This window comes from Amblyraja radiata, chromosome 7 (genome assembly GCF_010909765.2).
Source record: "Amblyraja radiata isolate CabotCenter1 chromosome 7, sAmbRad1.1.pri, whole genome shotgun sequence".
Taxonomy (NCBI): Eukaryota; Metazoa; Chordata; class Chondrichthyes; order Rajiformes; family Rajidae; genus Amblyraja; species Amblyraja radiata.
Window position 1 is genome coordinate 51211591 of NC_045962.1, and position 19499 is coordinate 51231089.

Genomic DNA, 19499 nt, shown 5'->3' on the forward strand with positions numbered 1-19499 from the left:
GTTGCATATTCTGCTGAATATTTTGGAGATTTCTTGTTTTTATTTTTGAGATTTCTTCAGTTCTTTTGTTTTTGAGCTGGTGATGCTTAGGCAGCACCTCTGGAGAGTGACAGAATTAGCATTTTAGGTAGATAAAAGGAACTGCAACTGGAATCATGAGCAAACAAAAACAAGTGCTAGAGTAACTCCGAAGGTCATACAGCATATTTGGAGAACCTGAAGGGTCCAGAGCTGATTCCTCACCTTTCCATGTTCCCCAGAGAGTCTGCTTGACACGCTGAGTTACTTGCATCACTTTGTTTTTTGTCTCCTTAACATTTTAGGTCCAATGCACTTTTGCAATAAGTGCATTATGAGCTGAGGTCCAGCTGAGGAATTTGTGTGACTTATATATAGCTGTTGGCCTTTTTACAACCAATGAAGCACTTGGAATGAATTGCACGTTGAAATGTAATCAAGTAGTTAACATGGTTTATGTACCGGATAGCATAAATCCTAAATCCAAGATAGCATGGAATGCAGTTGAGGGGTGGTGTATTTGTAGAATGACATATTTAGGAATGAATTGTAGGAATTTTCGATTCAGTTTCTAATAAGCTCTGAAATTACTCAGCAGGTCTAGCTGTCTGCAGGTGAAAGGTCATTGACCTGAAACTTAACTCTGTTTCTCTCTTCACACATGTGGTTTGATCTGCCGAGAGCTTCCAGCATTTTCCCTTTGTATTTCAGCTTCAGCGTTTTGTTTTGTCTCTAGATTAATGATGGTGAAAACCCATTTGGACAAAGTGTGTATGAAGAGATTCCAGTCCATCTCCTACAGAGTTGACACCAAGAATCAATGTGAGATGCAATGAGCTGGATGAGAATCATAGGGCATTTGCAGCACAGCAGTTAGCCATTCGGCCTATTGTATCTGCCAATTGAAAAAGAGCTATCCAGTCTAATGTCATCTTCCAACACTAAATGCAGGTCACAGCTCTCCAAGTACACACTAAGTATTTTTAAACATAATAGTTTCTGTAAACAACATCCTTCCAAACGATAACTTTCAGCTCTGATTACATTCTGTATTTAGTATGATCTTCGCCACCTCTCTCATCCTGCTATCAATTACTTTTTTTAAACCCCTCATACTGTTTTTGCCCCCTCTGCTGGAAGCAATTAGGAAGAATGCATTTCTCTGTTTCGGCCCCCCTCTACGTTTATACATTTCAAATAAGCCTAATTTCAGTGTCCTCCAGAGAAAACAACTTTAGTTCATCCAGTTCTTCCTCATTGGTTCAAGGTACATTAGAGTGGATCAACAACTTTGTTTGGAGCTTTGGATTTGTTACGTGTGTAGGCTGAGACAATTGCTAAACTGCACTGATATCGTGCTACTGTAACAAAGGAGATGTAATTACCGTATTTCCCGGTAATGAAGACACACCCGCGTCAAAAACGCACCCCCAATTTAGGTTGCTAAATTTTGAGAAAAGGATAGCGGGACAGGACCAAGGGTTTGGTTTAGTCCAGGGGTCAGCAACATCGCCTGCGTGCCCTGGGACTGGCTGCAGTTCCCAGATCCCTCGCGTCCACGGGACTGTCTTCAGTTTCCAGATCCCTCTGGACTAGCTGCTGTTCCCAGGTCGCCTGCGAGCCCCGGGATTAGCTGCAGTTCCCAGGTCGCCTGCGAGTCCCGGGACTAGCTGCAATTCCCAGGTCGCCTGCCCCTGGATTGGCTATAGCGCCCAGGTTGCCTGCCCCGGGACTAGTAGAGAGAGAGAGAGAGAGAGAGAGAGAGAGAACCTGGGACGGAGCAGCCAGCCTTCTGCCCAGTAGCTACCTGCCAACCACTACTTCCACCGGTTGCGCCTGTGCTGAAGGACACCGTGGCTGGCTGTCGGGCCAGCCGGCAGAAGGCGCTGAGGTGGCGGCCGGTTCCACAATGCCGTGGCTCCGCGCCCGGAGCGCTGCGGCAGCGGTGAGTGAGTGACTTGCTGGCATGATCCCCGACCTCCTTCTCAACGCTCCTACCCTCCCTGCAACTTTACCTCTGGCGGCCCAGCCAATTTGTGTAGCCCAGGCCGTGCTGACCCGGGCCAGACTCGCCACACGCTGTGAAAGGAACTCTTCCCCCCCCCCCCCCACAGCAGTGCTGTCCTTTTACAGCCGCTTCCCACTTTACAGTCGCTTCTCATCAGCTGCCAGCAATGAGGGACAGATTTGGCTATCCCTCAGTACAGCAACATCGTTCTTACAACCTAACCTTCGGCCTCCAAGACGCAGGTAAATTTTTGCGCCTTATGTTTGGGTTAAAAATAGCGTCTTCATTGCTGGGAAATACGATAAATGTACTTTGTATCATGACTGTCAGCGTAGGATGTTTTTATGGAAAAGAAATCTACCTTTATGTAGAATATTTTTCTACCTTTATGTTGTACCTTTATATTACAACTCTACAGCTAATGAAATAATTTAGAATTGTAGTCACTTTTATACTTTTACAGTCAATATGGACAGATCACGCTCCTACAGACTGAAATATGATAGCCAATAAATCTATTTTAATGTTGACTGATGGAAATTGGCTTGGAAATTATTATTCCCCTGATATTTTCTGGTCGTGGGAATCTTGCCCATTCACTGCAGCAGCCATCTCATCCAAAAGTCACCTCTTTTGACAGTGCAGTGCTCTCCCTCAGTTTAGATTTTATTTTGTTTTTAAAGGGTCTGGTGTGAAACTTGAACCTCATCTTCTGAGTCAGTTAAGAATGCTAACCTGATTCACAGTAGAGACTTAAAGAGGTGTCTATAAGAACAGAGTTAAAGCAAAAAAAAAGGTGTTAAGCTTTCTGAATGACAATAAAGACTGCATATAGAATCTGGACCAAAAAGCAGGATCCTGGAAGAACTCAACGGGTTAAACAGCATCTGAAAAGGTTTGTGTTATAAATCGGTATTTTGGGTCCTGATGGAGTGCCTCCACTGGAAATATCAACTTTTAGCTTCCGCAGATGCTGCTTGACCTGCTGAATCTGTCAGCATCCTGTTTATCTCTAGTAAGGATTTCTAAGTTGGATGTGTGCACAAGCATTGCCTTTCAATGGTGAGAATCAAATGCCTATGTCAAATGAAAGAACAGAGTTATCTGAGGAAGTAACAATTATATTTCCAACATGTCATTGGTTTTCAAAGCGCATTAATTGTAGGAAAAAGGGAAAACTGAAGGAATGAGTTATCCCATGGTTTGAGCTCCTAGGGAAGAGTGATGCCAAGGTGATGAACTTTGATGGTACAGGAAAGTAAGGGCATATTCCCCTGGGCACGGTCAGTATTTAGAAGTGCAACAAACTTGGAGCATTAATTGTTGCATCAATAAAACACTGAGAAACAAAAGTTGTGATGAAACGAGTGGTTCAGAAGATAGAGTTTACACCAAGTGTTATTTTACATGTTCAGATGATTTAAAGTACCACATGCCTGCCTGCGTATAAATGAGGCATAAATACAGTTCCAGATAAGGGACTGAATAAGTATTCTGGATCATTTGAGCGCTATTCATCGTATTTTCCTTTATCAAGAGCTAGGAGAAGTTATGAAATGGGTTCACCAATAATCTTAACAATGGAGTAGATTAAAGATCTTTGAGTCCAGTCGGAATTTACACAGTGGTTGAATTTTCTCTTGAAAAAACAATAGGAAGGATGTCGGAAAACTGGAAATGGGTGGAAAAAGGTTCACGAGGATGTGAACGGAACTGTAGGGCTTGAATAATTAGGTGAAGCAGGATAGGCCTGGACTTCTTTTCCTTGGAACATAGGAGTGTGAGGGGTAACATATGTAAAATATCAGAGTGAAGATAAGGTGGATGGTCACGGTCTTTTCCCTTTTAACAAGGATAGGGGACCCTACAACTTAAATGTAGATTTAAAGTTAGTGAGAAAAGATTTAAAAGGGACCTGAGGGGCAAGATTTTCACACGTGGTGGTGCGTATATGGAACAAGTTGCTAGAGGAAGGTGTAGAGGTAAGTATAATTACAATGGTTGCAAGACATTGGGGCAGGTGCATGGATAGAAATGATTATATGGGCCAAAGGAAAGCAAGTGGGAGTGGCTTGGATAGACAACGCATCGAGTTGGCAACCATTTTGCTGAACACATGCGCTCGGTCTGCTGATCTTGGTTGCTAACCATTTTCACTCCTCTTCCCATTCTACTAATGACCTTACAGAATTGCCAGAGTGAGGCCACACACAAATTGGAGGAACAACATCTCGTATTTTGCCTATGTAGCTTAGAGTGATGTAGACACCAAATTATATAAATTTTAATAAGAATCATGAATAGGTACATGACATACACAAAATGAATGGGATTGGGGAAAAAGTGTAGAGTTCCACGTACAGCAAAATGTGGAAAATATCTATACAGCAAAATGTGGAAATATCTTTATGGTAAAATATTTATTGAACTATCAAAGAGACTTGAGGATCTTGAGAACGTTCGACATTTCTATCTTGCTCCATTAGTTGCTTTGATTATAGGTGATCTGTGTCTTCATTTATCTTCTATTTTAGGTGTTATAAGAGTTGTTTTTCCACTTTTCAGGAGTCACTATACTTCAGAAGTGCATTATTGGCTGTAAAGTGATTTGGAACATTGTGGGAAGTGCTACATAAAGGTAAATTCTTCTTTGCATAATCTTTAATTCCCATATCCAGCAAAAATCTGTAAATCTGTCTTAAACCTCTGGATAAATTGACCTCACCAAGAGTTGAGGCCCAGAAAAAAAAAGAGTTCTTGCCAAACATGCAAGATCAGAGATAGCAATTGAAGACTTTTATGTACTTTTGGATGTCTCATTACAAGAAGAAGAAGATGGGAACAATTAAGAGTGTATTCTGTTGGATTTTAGTGAGGTTATAGAAATTGAGCAGTTTGGTCTTTTCACTGGAAAATAAAAGCAGGGGTGATCCATTTGGTCCCTCATGTCTGCTACATCACCCAGTAAAATCATGGTTGATCTTTTACCTTGGTGTAATTTCCCTAGATTAATACCATATCCTTTGATTCCCTTAATACCCCAAAAGTCAATGATTTATATCTTGAATATTCTCAGAGTGTACCTCCACAGGCCTCTTTGGTAGGAAATTACGAAGAGCCATACCGTCTTCCCAAGCCCGCCCTCAAGTCTAACTCATCATTTTGTGACATTGACCAACAGTTGTAGACAAATCAACCAGGGGAAACGTCAACTTCCATTGACCTTGAAAATGTTGTATATTTCAATGAGAAACATAGAAGATTATAGGAGGATATACAGAGGTGGGTGAGATGGATAGATACAGTTAATTGTTTAAAAAAAGTGTAGGTTAACGTATTGAAGAAAGGTTTAATAAAAACAGTTTATAGGGTAAATTTTATATGTGCCTCTCATTCTTCAACACCACAGCCAGCACAGGTCTCTTTTGCTTAACCTGTCTTCATATGGCAAATCCACCATCCTAGGAATCAATATGGTGAAACAATAAATAATCAGCTGGCGGAAATCAGTGGGTTGAGCAGCATCTGTGGAAGGAAAGGAATTGTCGATGTTTTGGCTTAAAATCCTTTATATAGACTGAGATTGCAGAGGGAAAATGGCCAACATAAAGAGGAGAGGGGTTCGGCAAGGGCTAGTTGGTGGTTGGTGGACTTAGAAAGGGTGAAGGGCCACAGGCAGATGGAGACAAATGGGGCGTGGGGAATAGTGGGGGGTGGGGGGGAAGAAACGCGTGAATGATAGGTGGAAGCAGCCAAAAAAAAGGGAAGATGGAGCCATGTGAGGAGAGGAGAGGGTGAAAATGAAGACAACAGATGCAGGAACATAAAGACTTCCAATGCTGGAATCTGATAAGTAAGAATGGTGATAATGGGAACCATTACGGGAGAAGTGACTGGCAGATAAAACCAGAATTAAATGGGATAGAGGTGAGAGTTGGTAGTAAACTGTACGGATAGTGGGTGAATAGAATCCAGGATGAAAATGGGTGGTGAGGGGAGGGGGGGGGGGGTGGAAGAGAATGGACTGAAGGGTATGGAAAAGGGGACAAAAAAGAGAAGGCCAGAGGTAGATTGGAAAGAGAGAGAGGAATGCAGGAGGTAAGGATTGCCTGAAATTGGCAAATTCAATGATCATGCCATTGGTTTGTAGACTTGGAAGGCAGTATAATGAGGTGGTGGTCTTTTATTTTACAATATTTCAAATGTTTAAATTTTTTGTGAAAAGCGAATGTTTCTGAATTTTTTGCTTGCTCATTCTCAGATTTAAGGAAGTGTTTTAGCCATGCTGACTTTAGCAAAAAAGCTGAAACGAGAAGATGGTATGAAAGGGAGAAGCAACACAAACACAGGGACTGAATCATCTCGACGTGTATCCATTAGAGATAAGCTGCTCATCAAAGGTGCGTGACTTGACGATGTAGTTCTATTCCTAGTTGAGTTTCCCTAAAAACCCTTGTCAACGCAATAACACATTAGAGGGTAAGGAAAGGAATTACTTGAATTGAACTAATGGTTTATAATTGAGTCAAAGGGTTTTCATCTCTCCTATGTGGATTTAGTTTTGAACATAACCTGCTGTTATATTATCACAGCACTTTTAAGTTTTTTTAAGGTGCTTTCTTGAACTTTCAATATTGTAGAGCACTTATCGAGTGGAGTTAGAATACTGTGAGATTGAACTTTGATTAAGTTAATATATCATAGGGGGAAGCTTAGTTCAGGAATTAATGTGTCAGAGATATGGTCCTTGATGGAATCTTAACATCGCGGCCGTTGGGTTTTACTGGAAGATGTAATCCAACACAGTGTTGTGGAATCTTCTGAAGTGATGAGCATGTTGGAAATCTCATAATACATAAGTTTTACAGTCGTAAGATCCTGGGTTCAGTTCATAGTCTGTATTGTGGTCAAACTGGGGAAAGATACACAGCACAGGTTCATTGTGCATTTCACATGGAAATGCTCCACAGACTTTCGGGCTTAGAGCTGACTAAGGCCCCAACATGCAACTGAAAACAGACCTTGGCATCCGGCTCTGGGCCCTAAAGGGTCTGTCCTACTGTACGAGGTAATTCAAGAGTTCTCCCGAGTTTTCCCCTGATTCGAACTCGGAGAATGTCCGTAGCGGGTCCGTAGGAGTTCGTGGATGTCTCGTAGCAGCTCGTACGAGTAAAAAGGAACAATTTTTTTCATCACGTGTATTTTTTTACTCATGGAGATTTTTCACAGTGTTGAAAAAACATCACGACTTTACTGGATTACCCGAGTACCTACCGTTACTCGTACGAGCCGCTACGAGACATCCACGAGCTCCTACGGATCCGCTAAGGACATTCTCCGAGTTCGAATCGGGGAAAACTCGGGAGAACTCTTGAATTACCTCGTACAGTGGGACAGGCCCTTAAGTGCCTGGTTAGTTACATAGGACTGAGTGACAGTGATATTGCTTCATGCAAGGAATTTGTGTACCCGTGACACCCAGAAGACTGCCATTGAATATATTCAAATTGTAATTAATAGATTTTTGGGGACTTATCGAATCAAGAGATGTGCAGAGAAGATGGGAAAATAGAGTTGATGTAGTGATCAACATAATGTTAGTAAATTAGTTTAGACACAAAAAGCTGGAGTAACTCAGCGGGACAGGCAGCATCTCTGGAGAGAAGGAATGGGTGACGTTTCGGGGCGACACACTTCAAAATTAGGTGGCAGGTGTGAGGGGCTGCATGACCTAAACTGACTCCAATTTTGTTTATTCTTAATTATCCAATCTATAATGATTTCATTCAATGATATTCAATGTATTGACTTCAGTCATCACTCGTGCAAACATGTTACATTCCAAAGCCCTCTGAAATGTTCCTTCTCCTAGCTTTGTGTTTTTGTTCAAATGCAAGTAATTTCCCTTGTTTACCCTGTGTGTTCCTTTGCCAAAATTCTTGAAAGAACTCAATCTTATTGCTCTTGCATAATAATATAGATCCCTCATCTCCTGAAGCAGTGTCTTGATCCGAAACGTCACTCATTCCTTCTATCCAGAGATGGTGCCTATCCCGCTGACTCCAGCATTTTGTGTCTACCCTCATAATATGAGATCATTATTTATTTTCTCACATAAAATTTAAAAGGACAAATAGTGCGGCACGGTGGCGCAGCGGTAGAGTTGCTGACTTACAGAGCTTGCAGCCGGAGACCCGGGTTCGATCTCGACTATGGGTGCTGTATGAACGGAGTTTGTACGTTCTCCCCGTGACCACGTGGGTTTTCTCCGAGATCTTCGGTTTCCTCCCACACTCAAGACGTACAGGTATAATGGTAAATTAGCTTGGTGTATGTGTAAATTGTCCCAAGTAGTAGGACAGTGTAAATGTGCGGGGATCGCTGGTCGGTGTGGACTCCGTCGGCCGAAGGGCCTGTTTCCGCGCTGTATTTCTAAACTAAACTAAATAGAGAGATGGATGACGAGTTGCAGTGTGGTCCAGCGGATTAATCAATAAGTAGTTTTCCATATTGTTGTCAATGATTCTGACAGATTGCTCCCCTCACAGAAGCTTGGCTAATATTCTTGACGTGCATGCTTATATTGTTTTATCTTCAGCTCTAAAGGGATTTGAAAATTATTTGTTCTTGAGCCATGATTGCTGTTTTTCAGTGTGTGTTCATTCTTCAGGCTACGGTGCGTACGGGTGCTCATTTTGTGCTTGTGTAGCGAGTCCAAACCTCGTGATCAAACGGTTACTTTATTAGCAAGAGAAGTTTAACATACACGTGTGTTTGGGACTCCCTAACATAAGAGTCGTTGTTGCTGCTGAGCGAGGGTGTTGACTCGTGCTCAGTTACCTGTTGACTCATGATCTCAAGGTAAGATCTGCTGATGTAGCAGGACACTCCCCCTTAACCCTGACGTCACGTGAAAGTCCTCATAACCACTGAAGAGGGTTCGACAGTAAGTGTCTGACCACCAGGTGACGCCACAGGACCCTCCCCCCCCCCCAGAACTGGAGGCAGGAAAACGAGCAGGCCGACGAAGCGCGGCAGCCAAAACTCGTAAACCCACAGGCGAAAAGGGATAGAGCGCACTCACCTTCTACTGGAGGTTGGGCAAGCATGGTCGAAGGCGGCTCCTGCAATGGGTCGTGGGCTCCTGGCCACTTGTCCGCAGGCGCAGTCGGTGCACTGCTTGGCCCAGGTCGGACGTGGACCGTGGGGGCATGGCGAAAGATGCAAAAAAACGCAGGATGGACGAGACACAATCGCATCGCATCGACCAGCAGGGGATCGTGTTCCGAGAAATACGGCATCCGGCAACGGCTTGGAGACGTCGGCAACAATGCAAACCAAAGAAAACACAACAAAGGAATAACAATAAACTGTTTAAGAAGGAACTGCAAATGCTGGAAAAATCTAAGTAGACAATAAAAGTGGACAAAAAATGCTGGAGAAACTCAGAGGGTGAGGCAGCATCTATGGAGAAAAGGAGTAGGTGATGTTTCGGGTCGAGACCCTTCTTCAGACTGATGTCGGGGGGGGGGGGGGTTGGGAAAATAAAGGAAGAGGCGGAGACAGTAGGCTGCGGGAGAGCTGGGAAGGGGGAGGGAGAAAGCAAGGACTACCTGAAATTAGAGAAGTCGATGTTTGTACTGCTGGGGTGTAAACTACTCAAGCGAAATATGAGATGTTGTTCCTCCAATTTACGCTGGGCCTCACTCTTACAATGGAGGTGGCCCAGGATAGAAAGGTCAGATTCAAAATGGGAGGGGGAGTTGAAGTGCTGGGCAACCGGGAGATCAGGTTGGTTAGTACGGACTGAGCGGTGGTATTCGGCGAAGCGGTCGCCGAGCCAACGCTTGGTCTCGCCGATGTAGAGAAGGTGACACCTATGACAGCGGATGCAGTTGATGAGGTTGGAAGAGGTGCAGGTGAACCTCTGCTTCACCTGGAAAGACTGTTTGGGTCCTTGGATGGAGCTGAGGGGGGGAGGTAAAGCTACATGTGCAGCATTTCCTGCGGTTGAAGGGGAAAGTACCAGGGGAGGGGGTGGTCTGGGTGGGAAGGGACGAATTGACCAGGGAGTTACGGAGGGAACGGTCTCTACGGAAAGCTGAAAGGGGAGGAGATGGGAAGATGTGGCCAGTGGTAGGATCTCGCCGGAGGTGGCGAAAGTGTCGGAGGATTATATTTTGTATGCGCCGGCTGATGGGGTGGAAGGTGAGGACAAGGGGGACTCAGTCCTTGTTGCGAGTAGGGGGATGGGGAGTGAGCTGCGGGATATAATAATAAATTTTATTTATGGGCGCCTTTCAAGAGTCTCAAGGACACCTTACAAAAATTTAGCAAGTAGAGGAAAAACATGTAAGCGGAATGAAATAAATAGTAGAGACATGACTAGTACACAAATTAAAGACAGAATTCAATTCAAGACACAATATGAGGCAATTCATATATAGAGGAGACCTTGGTGAGAGCCTCATCTATAGTCGAAGAGGGGAACCCACGTTTCCTGGAGAATGAGGACATCTCCGATGCCCTGGTCTGGAACACCTCTCTGGGTGCAGATGCGCCGTAGACGGAGACATTGGGAATAGGGTATAGAGTCCTTGCAGGGAGCAGGGTGGGAAGAAGTGTAGTCGCCCCACCGCTGCAGGTAGGAACTCCACACACCGTCGCCGGTGTCGTTGGAGACCAGCAGCGCTGCCGCACCCCGGCGAAGACTGGAAGCTGTCGGGGAATCCGTTGCGGGACCGCCGATACACGACTGGCCGAGGCTCCACCCCGCTGCTGAGCCGACCACAGCCCGTCCGGATGGGCATCCAGCAGCCGGGATCGTCGAAATCGGCACCGGCGAGGAGCAGCGGCCCCAGGTAGGCCCGTTCGATCAGGAGGCTAGGCCTTGAGCAGTGGCCGGTGGGGTGACGGGCGGGCCTGCGCTCTCCCCGCTGGGGGCAGGGGGCTGATATACTCGCAGCTCCTGCAGCAGCTGGTGGGGGAGCAGCGGCAGCCGTGGCTTCTCAGCCCCGGTGGTTGGCTCCGGGCGGGCCATGTGGGAGAGATCAGCGGCCGTCAAACAAGGCCCGGATCACGGCCATCGATCCAGGCGGCCTGCGATCGCCGAGAACAGTCACAGGAGCGCATTGAAGTGGTCGTCGGCAGCGTTGTTCAGCAGGGCTTTGCTGTTGCAGACATCAAATCACCACTGTAGAGGTGGGTCGTCGGGAGAAATCCAAAATCCAATTTGGATATTCGCGGGTCACCAATGTAGCGAGTGCAAAGTTTGTGATCAAACGGATACTTCATTAGCAAGATAAGTTTAACATACATGTGTGTTTGGGACTCCCTAACATAAGAATCATTGCTGCTGCTGCTGCTGCTGAGTGAGGGTGTTGACCTGTGCTCAGCTACCTGTTGACTCATGTTCTCAAGGTAAGATATGCTGATGTAGCAGGATACTCCCCTTAACCCATAACGTCACGTGACAGTCCTCGTAACCACTGACGAGGGTTCGACAGTAAGTGGTCTGACCACCAGGTGATGCCACATTTGTGTTATGCGATGTAAAGGCATCCGCTCTGCATTCACTTTGTTTTTTGTTCAGTTCAAAATACAGTGTAAAATTATCCAATATATGCACAGAATGTGTTGTATAAATACAAGATTGTGCAGGGCTTAGGTCATGTGTGTAAATCTGATTAACCTGTGTCCAGATACTGTGAAAAAGACCAAGTCTTTTCATCATTATTGGAAGGGTGTATTATGTGCAGGAAGAGATTGAAGCTACGTATGCAAGATTTTCGACTTCCAGCTTGTTGTCCACATCTTCTACTTCCACCACTTGATGGTTGGAATTGTGGTTGTGGTTTGTCTTCTCTTGAAAAAGGCAGCTTGAGATACTTAGTTCTCAATATTTCATATTGCTTCTGGTTACCTTTGCTGAGCGGTCACAAAGGTGGTCACATCTTTGCATGATGTTGATTGCTTATTTAACATGACCAAACATTTCCTGGAGAATCTTGAAGATTAAATTATTGACCCAAAGTAGGTGCACAACTATGTATAGCAACAGTGTCCTCAGTTTGCAAAGTTAATGCAAAACAATAGTGAGGGGTGACATATGTGGGGGCCTCGCTGTAAAATGCACTTTTATTATCCGAACCTACATTCAGATGGCATATGTGTGGGAAAGAACTGCAGATGCTGGTTTAAATCGGAGGTAGACATAAAATGCTGGAGTAACTCAGCGGGACAGGCAGAGAAGGAATGGGTGACATTTCGGGTCGAGACCCTTGTGTCTACCTTCAGATGGCATATGTTTCTCTCTACAGCAGTAACAAACTTTGTTTACCTTTTATAGGATGATTACTGTTTGCTTCAGCACTGTATTTTGTTGCGTCTGTACCACACTTGCTGTTGCGTGATTCAGCTAGTCCTACTTGCAAGTCCTGCATGTTTTTACTTGCTGCATCTTGGACCATTTTCAGTGCTCTTTCAAAGGTCAGATTCATCTGTGACAATGATTGATTCTGAAACCGGTTACTATTGACTGCATGCTAATCCGTGCTGTAGCTTCCGTGAGACTGTGTTGTCATAATTACAGTCTTGATAATGTCCACCAGTCACTGTCTCACTTTGTATCCTTAACCATGAATCAAACTAGGAAATTTTGCCTGATCTCACTTGGCATGGTCCTTCAACAAATACACGCATTTCTTTATTATTTTGTGTAGTGTAAGGGTTAAACTGACAATTTCAGCTTAAGGCCATTCTATGGGAAAGCAAAACATTAGCAAACACAACACAACAGCAATAGTTGGGTAGACCAGCCGCACCCCCTGCTGCTAGTGGCGCAGAAACGTTGCAGACAAGGGGGGTTTATGATTGGCTCGGGGAGGGGGCAGTGGCGTGGTCTGCTCTGATAAGAAATGCCATAAAGGATGGTGTTGGGCACCCTTTCAGTGAGAGAACCTCAGCCAAGGACCGTGTTGCGGACTGTGCCAGCTGATCTCAAACGAAACATCCTGTGGCGTGCTCTTATGAGTTTGCGAGTGCATGTCGGTTTACGTGAGTGTATGTAGAAACACCCTGTGGCGTGCTCTGCTGTGTACTCGGGGTTTTCGAGTGCGTTTGGGGATATTCTAGGATACGCGAGTGTATGTGCCTTATTTAGTGGTATAATAAATTACTGAGTGAATCAAAGCGTTTATCTGCTCGGCTCCTGCAGTGCCCATCCCCGCCCACAGCCCAACCGCTAAAAAAGAAGGTCGCTCGCGCTTCGGCTCGGGTTCTAGAACATTGTGGCTGCCGTTATCTTCGCGCGTGCGTGGGGCAGCGTGATGGCAAGGTGGCCCTGGCGGACATTACTCCCTGTGGGCGATGTCGTCTATGGAGACCTGCGATTCCTCCGTTGATCGCAGGGACACGGAGAATCGTGACGCCTTTTCCTCGCTGGTGATCCCGATCTCACCTGCCCCGTCACAGGGGACGACCTCATCTCCGTCTCCCCCGCCCGATCGTCTGTCACGCTGGTGAATGCGCTTACCCTCGTGCAAGCCATGATCGGCAGGGCCTCCGCCTAACTCGGGCCCGGCGCCTGATGGGGAGGCTTGTGCTCTATGACTTGGGTAGACCTGCCTCTACCCCCTCTCCCTCCCTCTACCCCCTCCTCGGGGCGAAGAAAGAGGGGGGGGGGAGAGGGCGGGGGAGAGGGCGGGGGGGGGGGGGGAGGGGAGAGGGAGTGGGGGATGGAGAGGGGAGGAGGAGAGGGGGTGGAGAAGGGGGAGGAGAGGGCTCTTCCTCTGCCCCTCCCTCTATCTCTGCCCTCCCTCTCTGCACCCCCCCCCTCTCTGCACCCCCCCCCTCTCTGCCCCCCCCTCTCTGCACCCCCCCCCCCCTCTCTGCCCCCCCCCCCTCTCTGCCCCCCCCTCTCTGCCCCCCCCTCTCTGCCCCCCCTCTCTGCCCCCCCTCCTCTCTGCCCCCCTCCTCTCTGCCCCCCTCCTCTCTGCCCCCCTCCCTCTATGCCCCCCTCCCTCTCTGCCCCCCTCCCTCTCTGCCCCCCTCCCTCTCTGCCCCCCTCCCTCTCTGCCCCCCCTCCCTCTCTGCCCCCCCTCCCTATCTGCCCCCCCTCCCTCTCTGCCCCCCTCCCTCTCTGCCCCCCCTCCCTCTCTGCCCCCCCTCCCTCTCTGCCCCCCCTCCCTCTCTGCCCCCCCTCCATCTCTGCCCCCCCCTCCCTCTCTGCCCCTCCTCCCTCTCTGCCCCCCCTCCCTCTCTGCCCCCCCTCCCTCTCTGCCCCCTCCTCTCTGCCCCCCTCCCTCTCTGCCCCCCTCCCTCTCTGCCCCCCTCCCTCTCTGCCCCCCTCCCTCTCTGCCCCCTCCCTCTCTGCCCCCCTCCCTCTCTGCCCCCCTCCCTCTCTGCCCCCCTCCCTCTCTGCCCCCCCCCCTCTCTGCCCCCTCCCTCTCTGCCCCCTCCCTCTCTGCCCCCTCCCTCTCTGCCCCCCTCCCTCTCTGCCCCCTCCCTCTCTGCCCCCCTCCCTGTCTGCCCCCTCCCTGTCTGCCCCCCTCCCTGTCTGCCCCCTCCCTGTCTGCCCCCCTCCCTGTCTGCCCCCCTCCCTGTCTGCCCCCCCTCCCTGTCTGCCCCCTCCCTGTCTGCCCCCCTCCCTCTCTGCCCCCCTCCCTCTCTGCCCCCCTCCCTCTCTGCCCCCCTCCCTCTCTGCCCCCCTCCCTCTCTGCCCCCCCTCCCTCTCTGCCCCCCCTCCCTCTCTCCCCCCTCCCTCTCGCCCCCCCCTCCCTCTCGCCCCCCCCCTCCCTCTCTGCCCTTCCTCCCTCTCTGCCCCCCCCCTCCCTCTCTGCCCCCCCCCTCTCTGCCCCCCCCTCTCTGCCCCCCCCTCTCTGCCCCCCCCTCTCTGCCCCCCCCTTCCTCTCAGCCCCCCCCTCCCTCTCTGCCCCCCCCATCCCTCTCAGCCCCCCCCTCCCTCTCTGCCCCCCCCCTCCCTCTCTGCCCCCCTCCCTCTCTGCCCTTCCTCCCTCTCTGCCCCCCTCCCTCTCTGCCCCGACCCCTCCCTCTCTGCCGGCAGGGCAGCCATCTCTCCGGCGCCCCTGGTGGTCTTGCTAATGTGGGGGGTAGATGCACCTGCAGTAAGTGAATGTGGAAAAGCTACCAAGTTCTTTCCATTAACTCCTATTGAGTGAGTGTAGATGTTGGTGAAATGTCCATCATTATAATATTCCTATTTCTGACCTATGCAGCTTGTGGCAAACCCCAGCCCCATCAACCAGAAATCAGGCCTTTGGAGCCACTGGTGTGATTTGGAATTGGAGGAAATAAACAGTGGGATCTTTGAAGCTAAGAAAGCGTGCCTCTGTTCACTGACGCAGATTTTTGTTATTTGTACTCCACGAAAAAAATAGCCTTCTGTGAGCCAACAATCTAAACTCCTCGTCTATCTGTTGTTGCTTAGTTTTCCATTGCTTATGGATAAACTATATTCTGTGTTCTTCTTCTATGTCTGTATAAAACTTGAGAGTCTTCAAGGTACAACAGAAGTCTTTATTACATTAACTCAATGCTGGCAGCAAGACAACGAAAAATGGCAGCAACCACACGATCTGACTGCACACTTACACTTTGTACAGACAGAGATAACTATGTACAAAACATCTCCCTTTGTCCTGTGCAGCGCCACCAAACATCACAAAATACAAGAAGGCTCAAACACTAGCCTTGTTTAAAATACAGAAAGGACTTCATAATTATTTTGGTGGCTCTGATCTAAATCATTTCCTGAGATGAAGAGAGAGTGGAATTAATTTGATTATTATTGGCTGTTTAGTAATGGTGATAGAGAGAGATAAGAGGGCTGTAATTTGGACAATGTGATCAAAATAGATCGTATTTGTTGAATGAGATCCGTAGGTAAGTTTGTTTACATGCTGACAAGAAAAATACATTGCTGGTTTTAGCTAATGGACAAATAACTGCTATTATTTGAAAGTAAGAACAAACCTAATTTGCAGTTTTATAACCACTTTAATTTGAAGGACCTAGGCACATCACAGAAATCATACCAAACAAAATTCAACATCTTGAGTAACATTTAGTACTTAACATTATTAGCATTATTATACTTACCATTACGTATTATTTAGCAGTTATTAAGTGAGAACTTTGAATTCCTGTCTCCTTGCCCAGGTGGTCTTTGGAATCTTCTGCCTTCCCTTCTACTTGCAATGCTTTGCAAAGGATGTATTCCTGATCTTCCAATCTGCCTTGCCGCAGCCCTTACAATTGTTTCCTGTTTAATCTGCACTTTCTTTGTAGCTGTAACACTACATTCTGCATTCTGCCAGTCCAGTCTCTTCCCCTGTCTCCCACTCGCATCTGCCCCCTCTCTCTCTCTCACTGTTATACCCCGCTCTCCCCCATTACCAGGCACCCCATTTGCTTTTTTTAATTCTCGAATGACCTTTGAAAAATCCCATGATTCCTTGCGTTTTTCGGAATACCGAACTCGCTTATTGAATATCCCTTTTCTATTTTGGGATTGTGACCTCTGGTTCTAACCACACAGCCAAGGGAAACGTCAATGCTGCATTAAATCTTGACATTTATTAATGGTTAAATGACATTTCTCTAATTTTTCTAAACTCAAGAGAATACAAGAGCCAGTCTGCTTAATCTAGTTTCATATGACAAACCTACTATTTCGGGAATCAATGTGGTGAATCTTTGCTGCATTCCCTCAGTTGCAAGAATATGAATCCTTGTGTGGAAAGATTAAATTGTCCACGGTATTCCAGATGCAGCTCATGAGGGCTCCATGTGATTGGATTAAGGTGTCTTCTCTTTTAAAGTAAAAAGCCAACATATTATTTGCCTTACTGATAATTTGCAAGTTGACGAAACAATATTAATGATTGGGTTCAAATACATTTTTAAAGTACATTTTCTAACAAAGTGAATGGCCTGACATTTTTTTCACATTACATTCTATCTACTATTTCCTGTCTGCATATGTCCCCGTGAAGTCTCTCTATGCCTCTCTGTACCGTTCTTAAAGCCCACACGACCATCTAAATTTGTATCAGCAACAAACTTGGATATATTATGCATGTAATTCCTTTACTTGACTACTTTGATTAGTGGCTGGGATCTCAACAGGGCAAGGATAAGGACAGAAGTGAGAGGCTGCTTTCCAACTGATGCACTCAGTACTGGTAAAAGAGATGAATAAATGAAATTTGATAGAAAATTAACCTGGGGAAGCCAGATCTGGAGAGAGTTTGATTATCAGTTCAAGAATCATGTGCTGTCATCTGTAATTGATTATTTGGGTCGTTTAATTTCTACTGGATACTAATCTTATGTATCTCTCTCTTCCATTAGAAGTTGCAGAACTTGAAGCAAACCTACCCAGTAAGTAAAACATTTATTAATAAATATCTTAATGTGCTATCACAAATATTTTTGTTTGCTAAATTCCGTGCCCTCTGTTGAATTGAACAGTTGGTAGAAAGACTCAATAGACTGCAGATGCTAGGTTCTTGAGCAAAAATCAAATTACTGGAAGACCTCAGCAGATCAGGCAACATGTGTGGAGGAACATGTGGTCCTTCATCTGGACTAAAAGTATAGAAACATAGAAAATAGATGCAGGAGTAGGCCATTCGTCCCTTCGAGCCTGCACCGCCATTCAATATGATCATAGCTGATCATCCAAAATCAGTAACCTGTTCCGGCTTTTTCCCCCATATCCCTTGATTCCCTTAGCCCTAAGAGCTAAATCTAACTCTCTAGAGGGGAGGTAGCCAGTATAAAGAGGTGAGGGAGAGGGGTGTGTCCAGAACAATAGGGTAATAGGTGGATCCAGATGAGAAGAGGTTAAATGGCAGACGGAATCAGATGGGGGAGAAAAGAGTGGAGATAGGGACAAAGGCTGGGAGGTAGACACAAAATGCTGGAGTAACAGCGGGACAGGCAGCGTCTCTGAAGAGAAGGAATGGGTGACATTTCGGGTCGAGACCAGTTCATTGGCTATATTTAACAGGGAGTTAGATGTGGCCCTTGTGGCTAATGGGATCAGGGGGTATGGAGAGGGCAGGTACAGGATACTGAGTTGGATGATCAGCCATGATCATATTGAATGGCGGTGCAGGCTCGAAGGGCTGAATGGCCTACTCCTGCACCTATTTTCTATGTTTCTATGAGACACTTCAGACTGCAAACGGGACTCCACCCGAAACGTCACACATTACTTCTCTCCAGAGATGCTGCCTGTCCCGCTGAGTTACTCCAGCATTTTGTGTCTATCTTCGATTTAAACCAGCATCTGCAGTTCTTTCCTACATAAGGCTGGGAGGTAGTAGGAGACATCTAAGAGCTGCCAATGATATAATCTATTGAGAAAGGAAAAGCAGAATGAAATGAAGCTGGGGTGGTGGGCAGATGGGAACAATAGGGAGAGGGACTTGGTAACCTAATAGGAGAAGTGTGGGCAGAAGGGATAGGTGGGGAAGGGAAATAAACTGAATGACAGGGGGTGGAGTATGGTGGTTTTGGAAAAAAGTTAGTGTGTGAAAAGACCTGGGTGGATCAGCAGAGGGAAATGAACAGAAGGGGTGTGGGTAACCTGAAATTGGAGAATTCAATATTCATGGCTTTGGGTTGTAGACTTCCCAAGCAGAACATTACGTGCTTTTCTTCTTACTGGATGCATCTCAACCTGGTATAGCAACTACTCTGTTCTTGACTGTTTGAATTTGCACAGAGTGGTGAACACACATCAGTCCATCATGGGCATCATCACTTCCTTTCATCCAATCCTTCTTTGTGGTGCATTGCAACAGAAAGGCTGGAAGTATCGACACGGGTGCCTGCTGCCGTGACCATTCTCCTTTCTTACTGCTACCTTCTGGGAGAAGATACAGGAACTTGAAAGCTCGAACATCCAGAGTTAACAGCAACTCCTTCCCCACTGCTATCTGAGTCCTGAACCAATCACTTCTGTCGCATCCCATTCTCGGAGGTGCTGCCTCCTACTCTCAACTCTACTTCATTGTATTTTAATATTCTTTTGCACAATCTGGCTTTTGTACTGCAATTCCCAATTCTGCTCTTTTGCACCCATCCTATTTACTGTTGTATTTATCGTGACTGAACATATACTGTTTACTCTGAGCTTCACGTGGACAGGGAATTTCATTGTGCCCTGACGTATGTGACAATAAACTAATCTGAATTCTAGTTTGCTTTTCTTTTGGCTTCCCCCAGCAGCGGTAGAGGCCCGAGAACAGATAGATTGGTGTGGGAATGGAAAGCGGAATTTAAAAAGCTTGCAACTGGGAGTTCCAGATGACCATTGCATACATTGCATACAAAACTTACAAAATTCTTAAGGGGTTGGACAGGCTAGATGCAGGAAGATTGCTCCCGATGTTGGGGAAGTCCAGGACAAGGGGTCACAGCTTAAGGATAAGGGGGAAATCCT

The 19499-nt window shown here is 46.6% G+C and overlaps 1 protein-coding gene across 5 annotated transcripts in view; it reads left to right on the forward strand.

Annotated features, from left to right (window-relative positions):
- The window catches only part of ube2f (ubiquitin conjugating enzyme E2 F (putative)), a 108490-nt gene that overhangs the window by 15424 nt on the left and 73567 nt on the right, over positions 1-19499 (forward strand). For all 5 annotated transcript variants that reach the window (XM_033024477.1, XM_033024478.1, XM_033024474.1 and 2 more), the window contains 3 exons: positions 4592-4664; positions 6288-6426; positions 17399-17428. In XM_033024477.1, the coding sequence (XP_032880368.1) occupies positions 6309-6426; positions 17399-17428 (148 nt within the window). In that variant the 5' untranslated portion in view covers positions 4592-4664; positions 6288-6308. The remainder of the gene's footprint in view (positions 1-4591; positions 4665-6287; positions 6427-17398; positions 17429-19499) is intronic.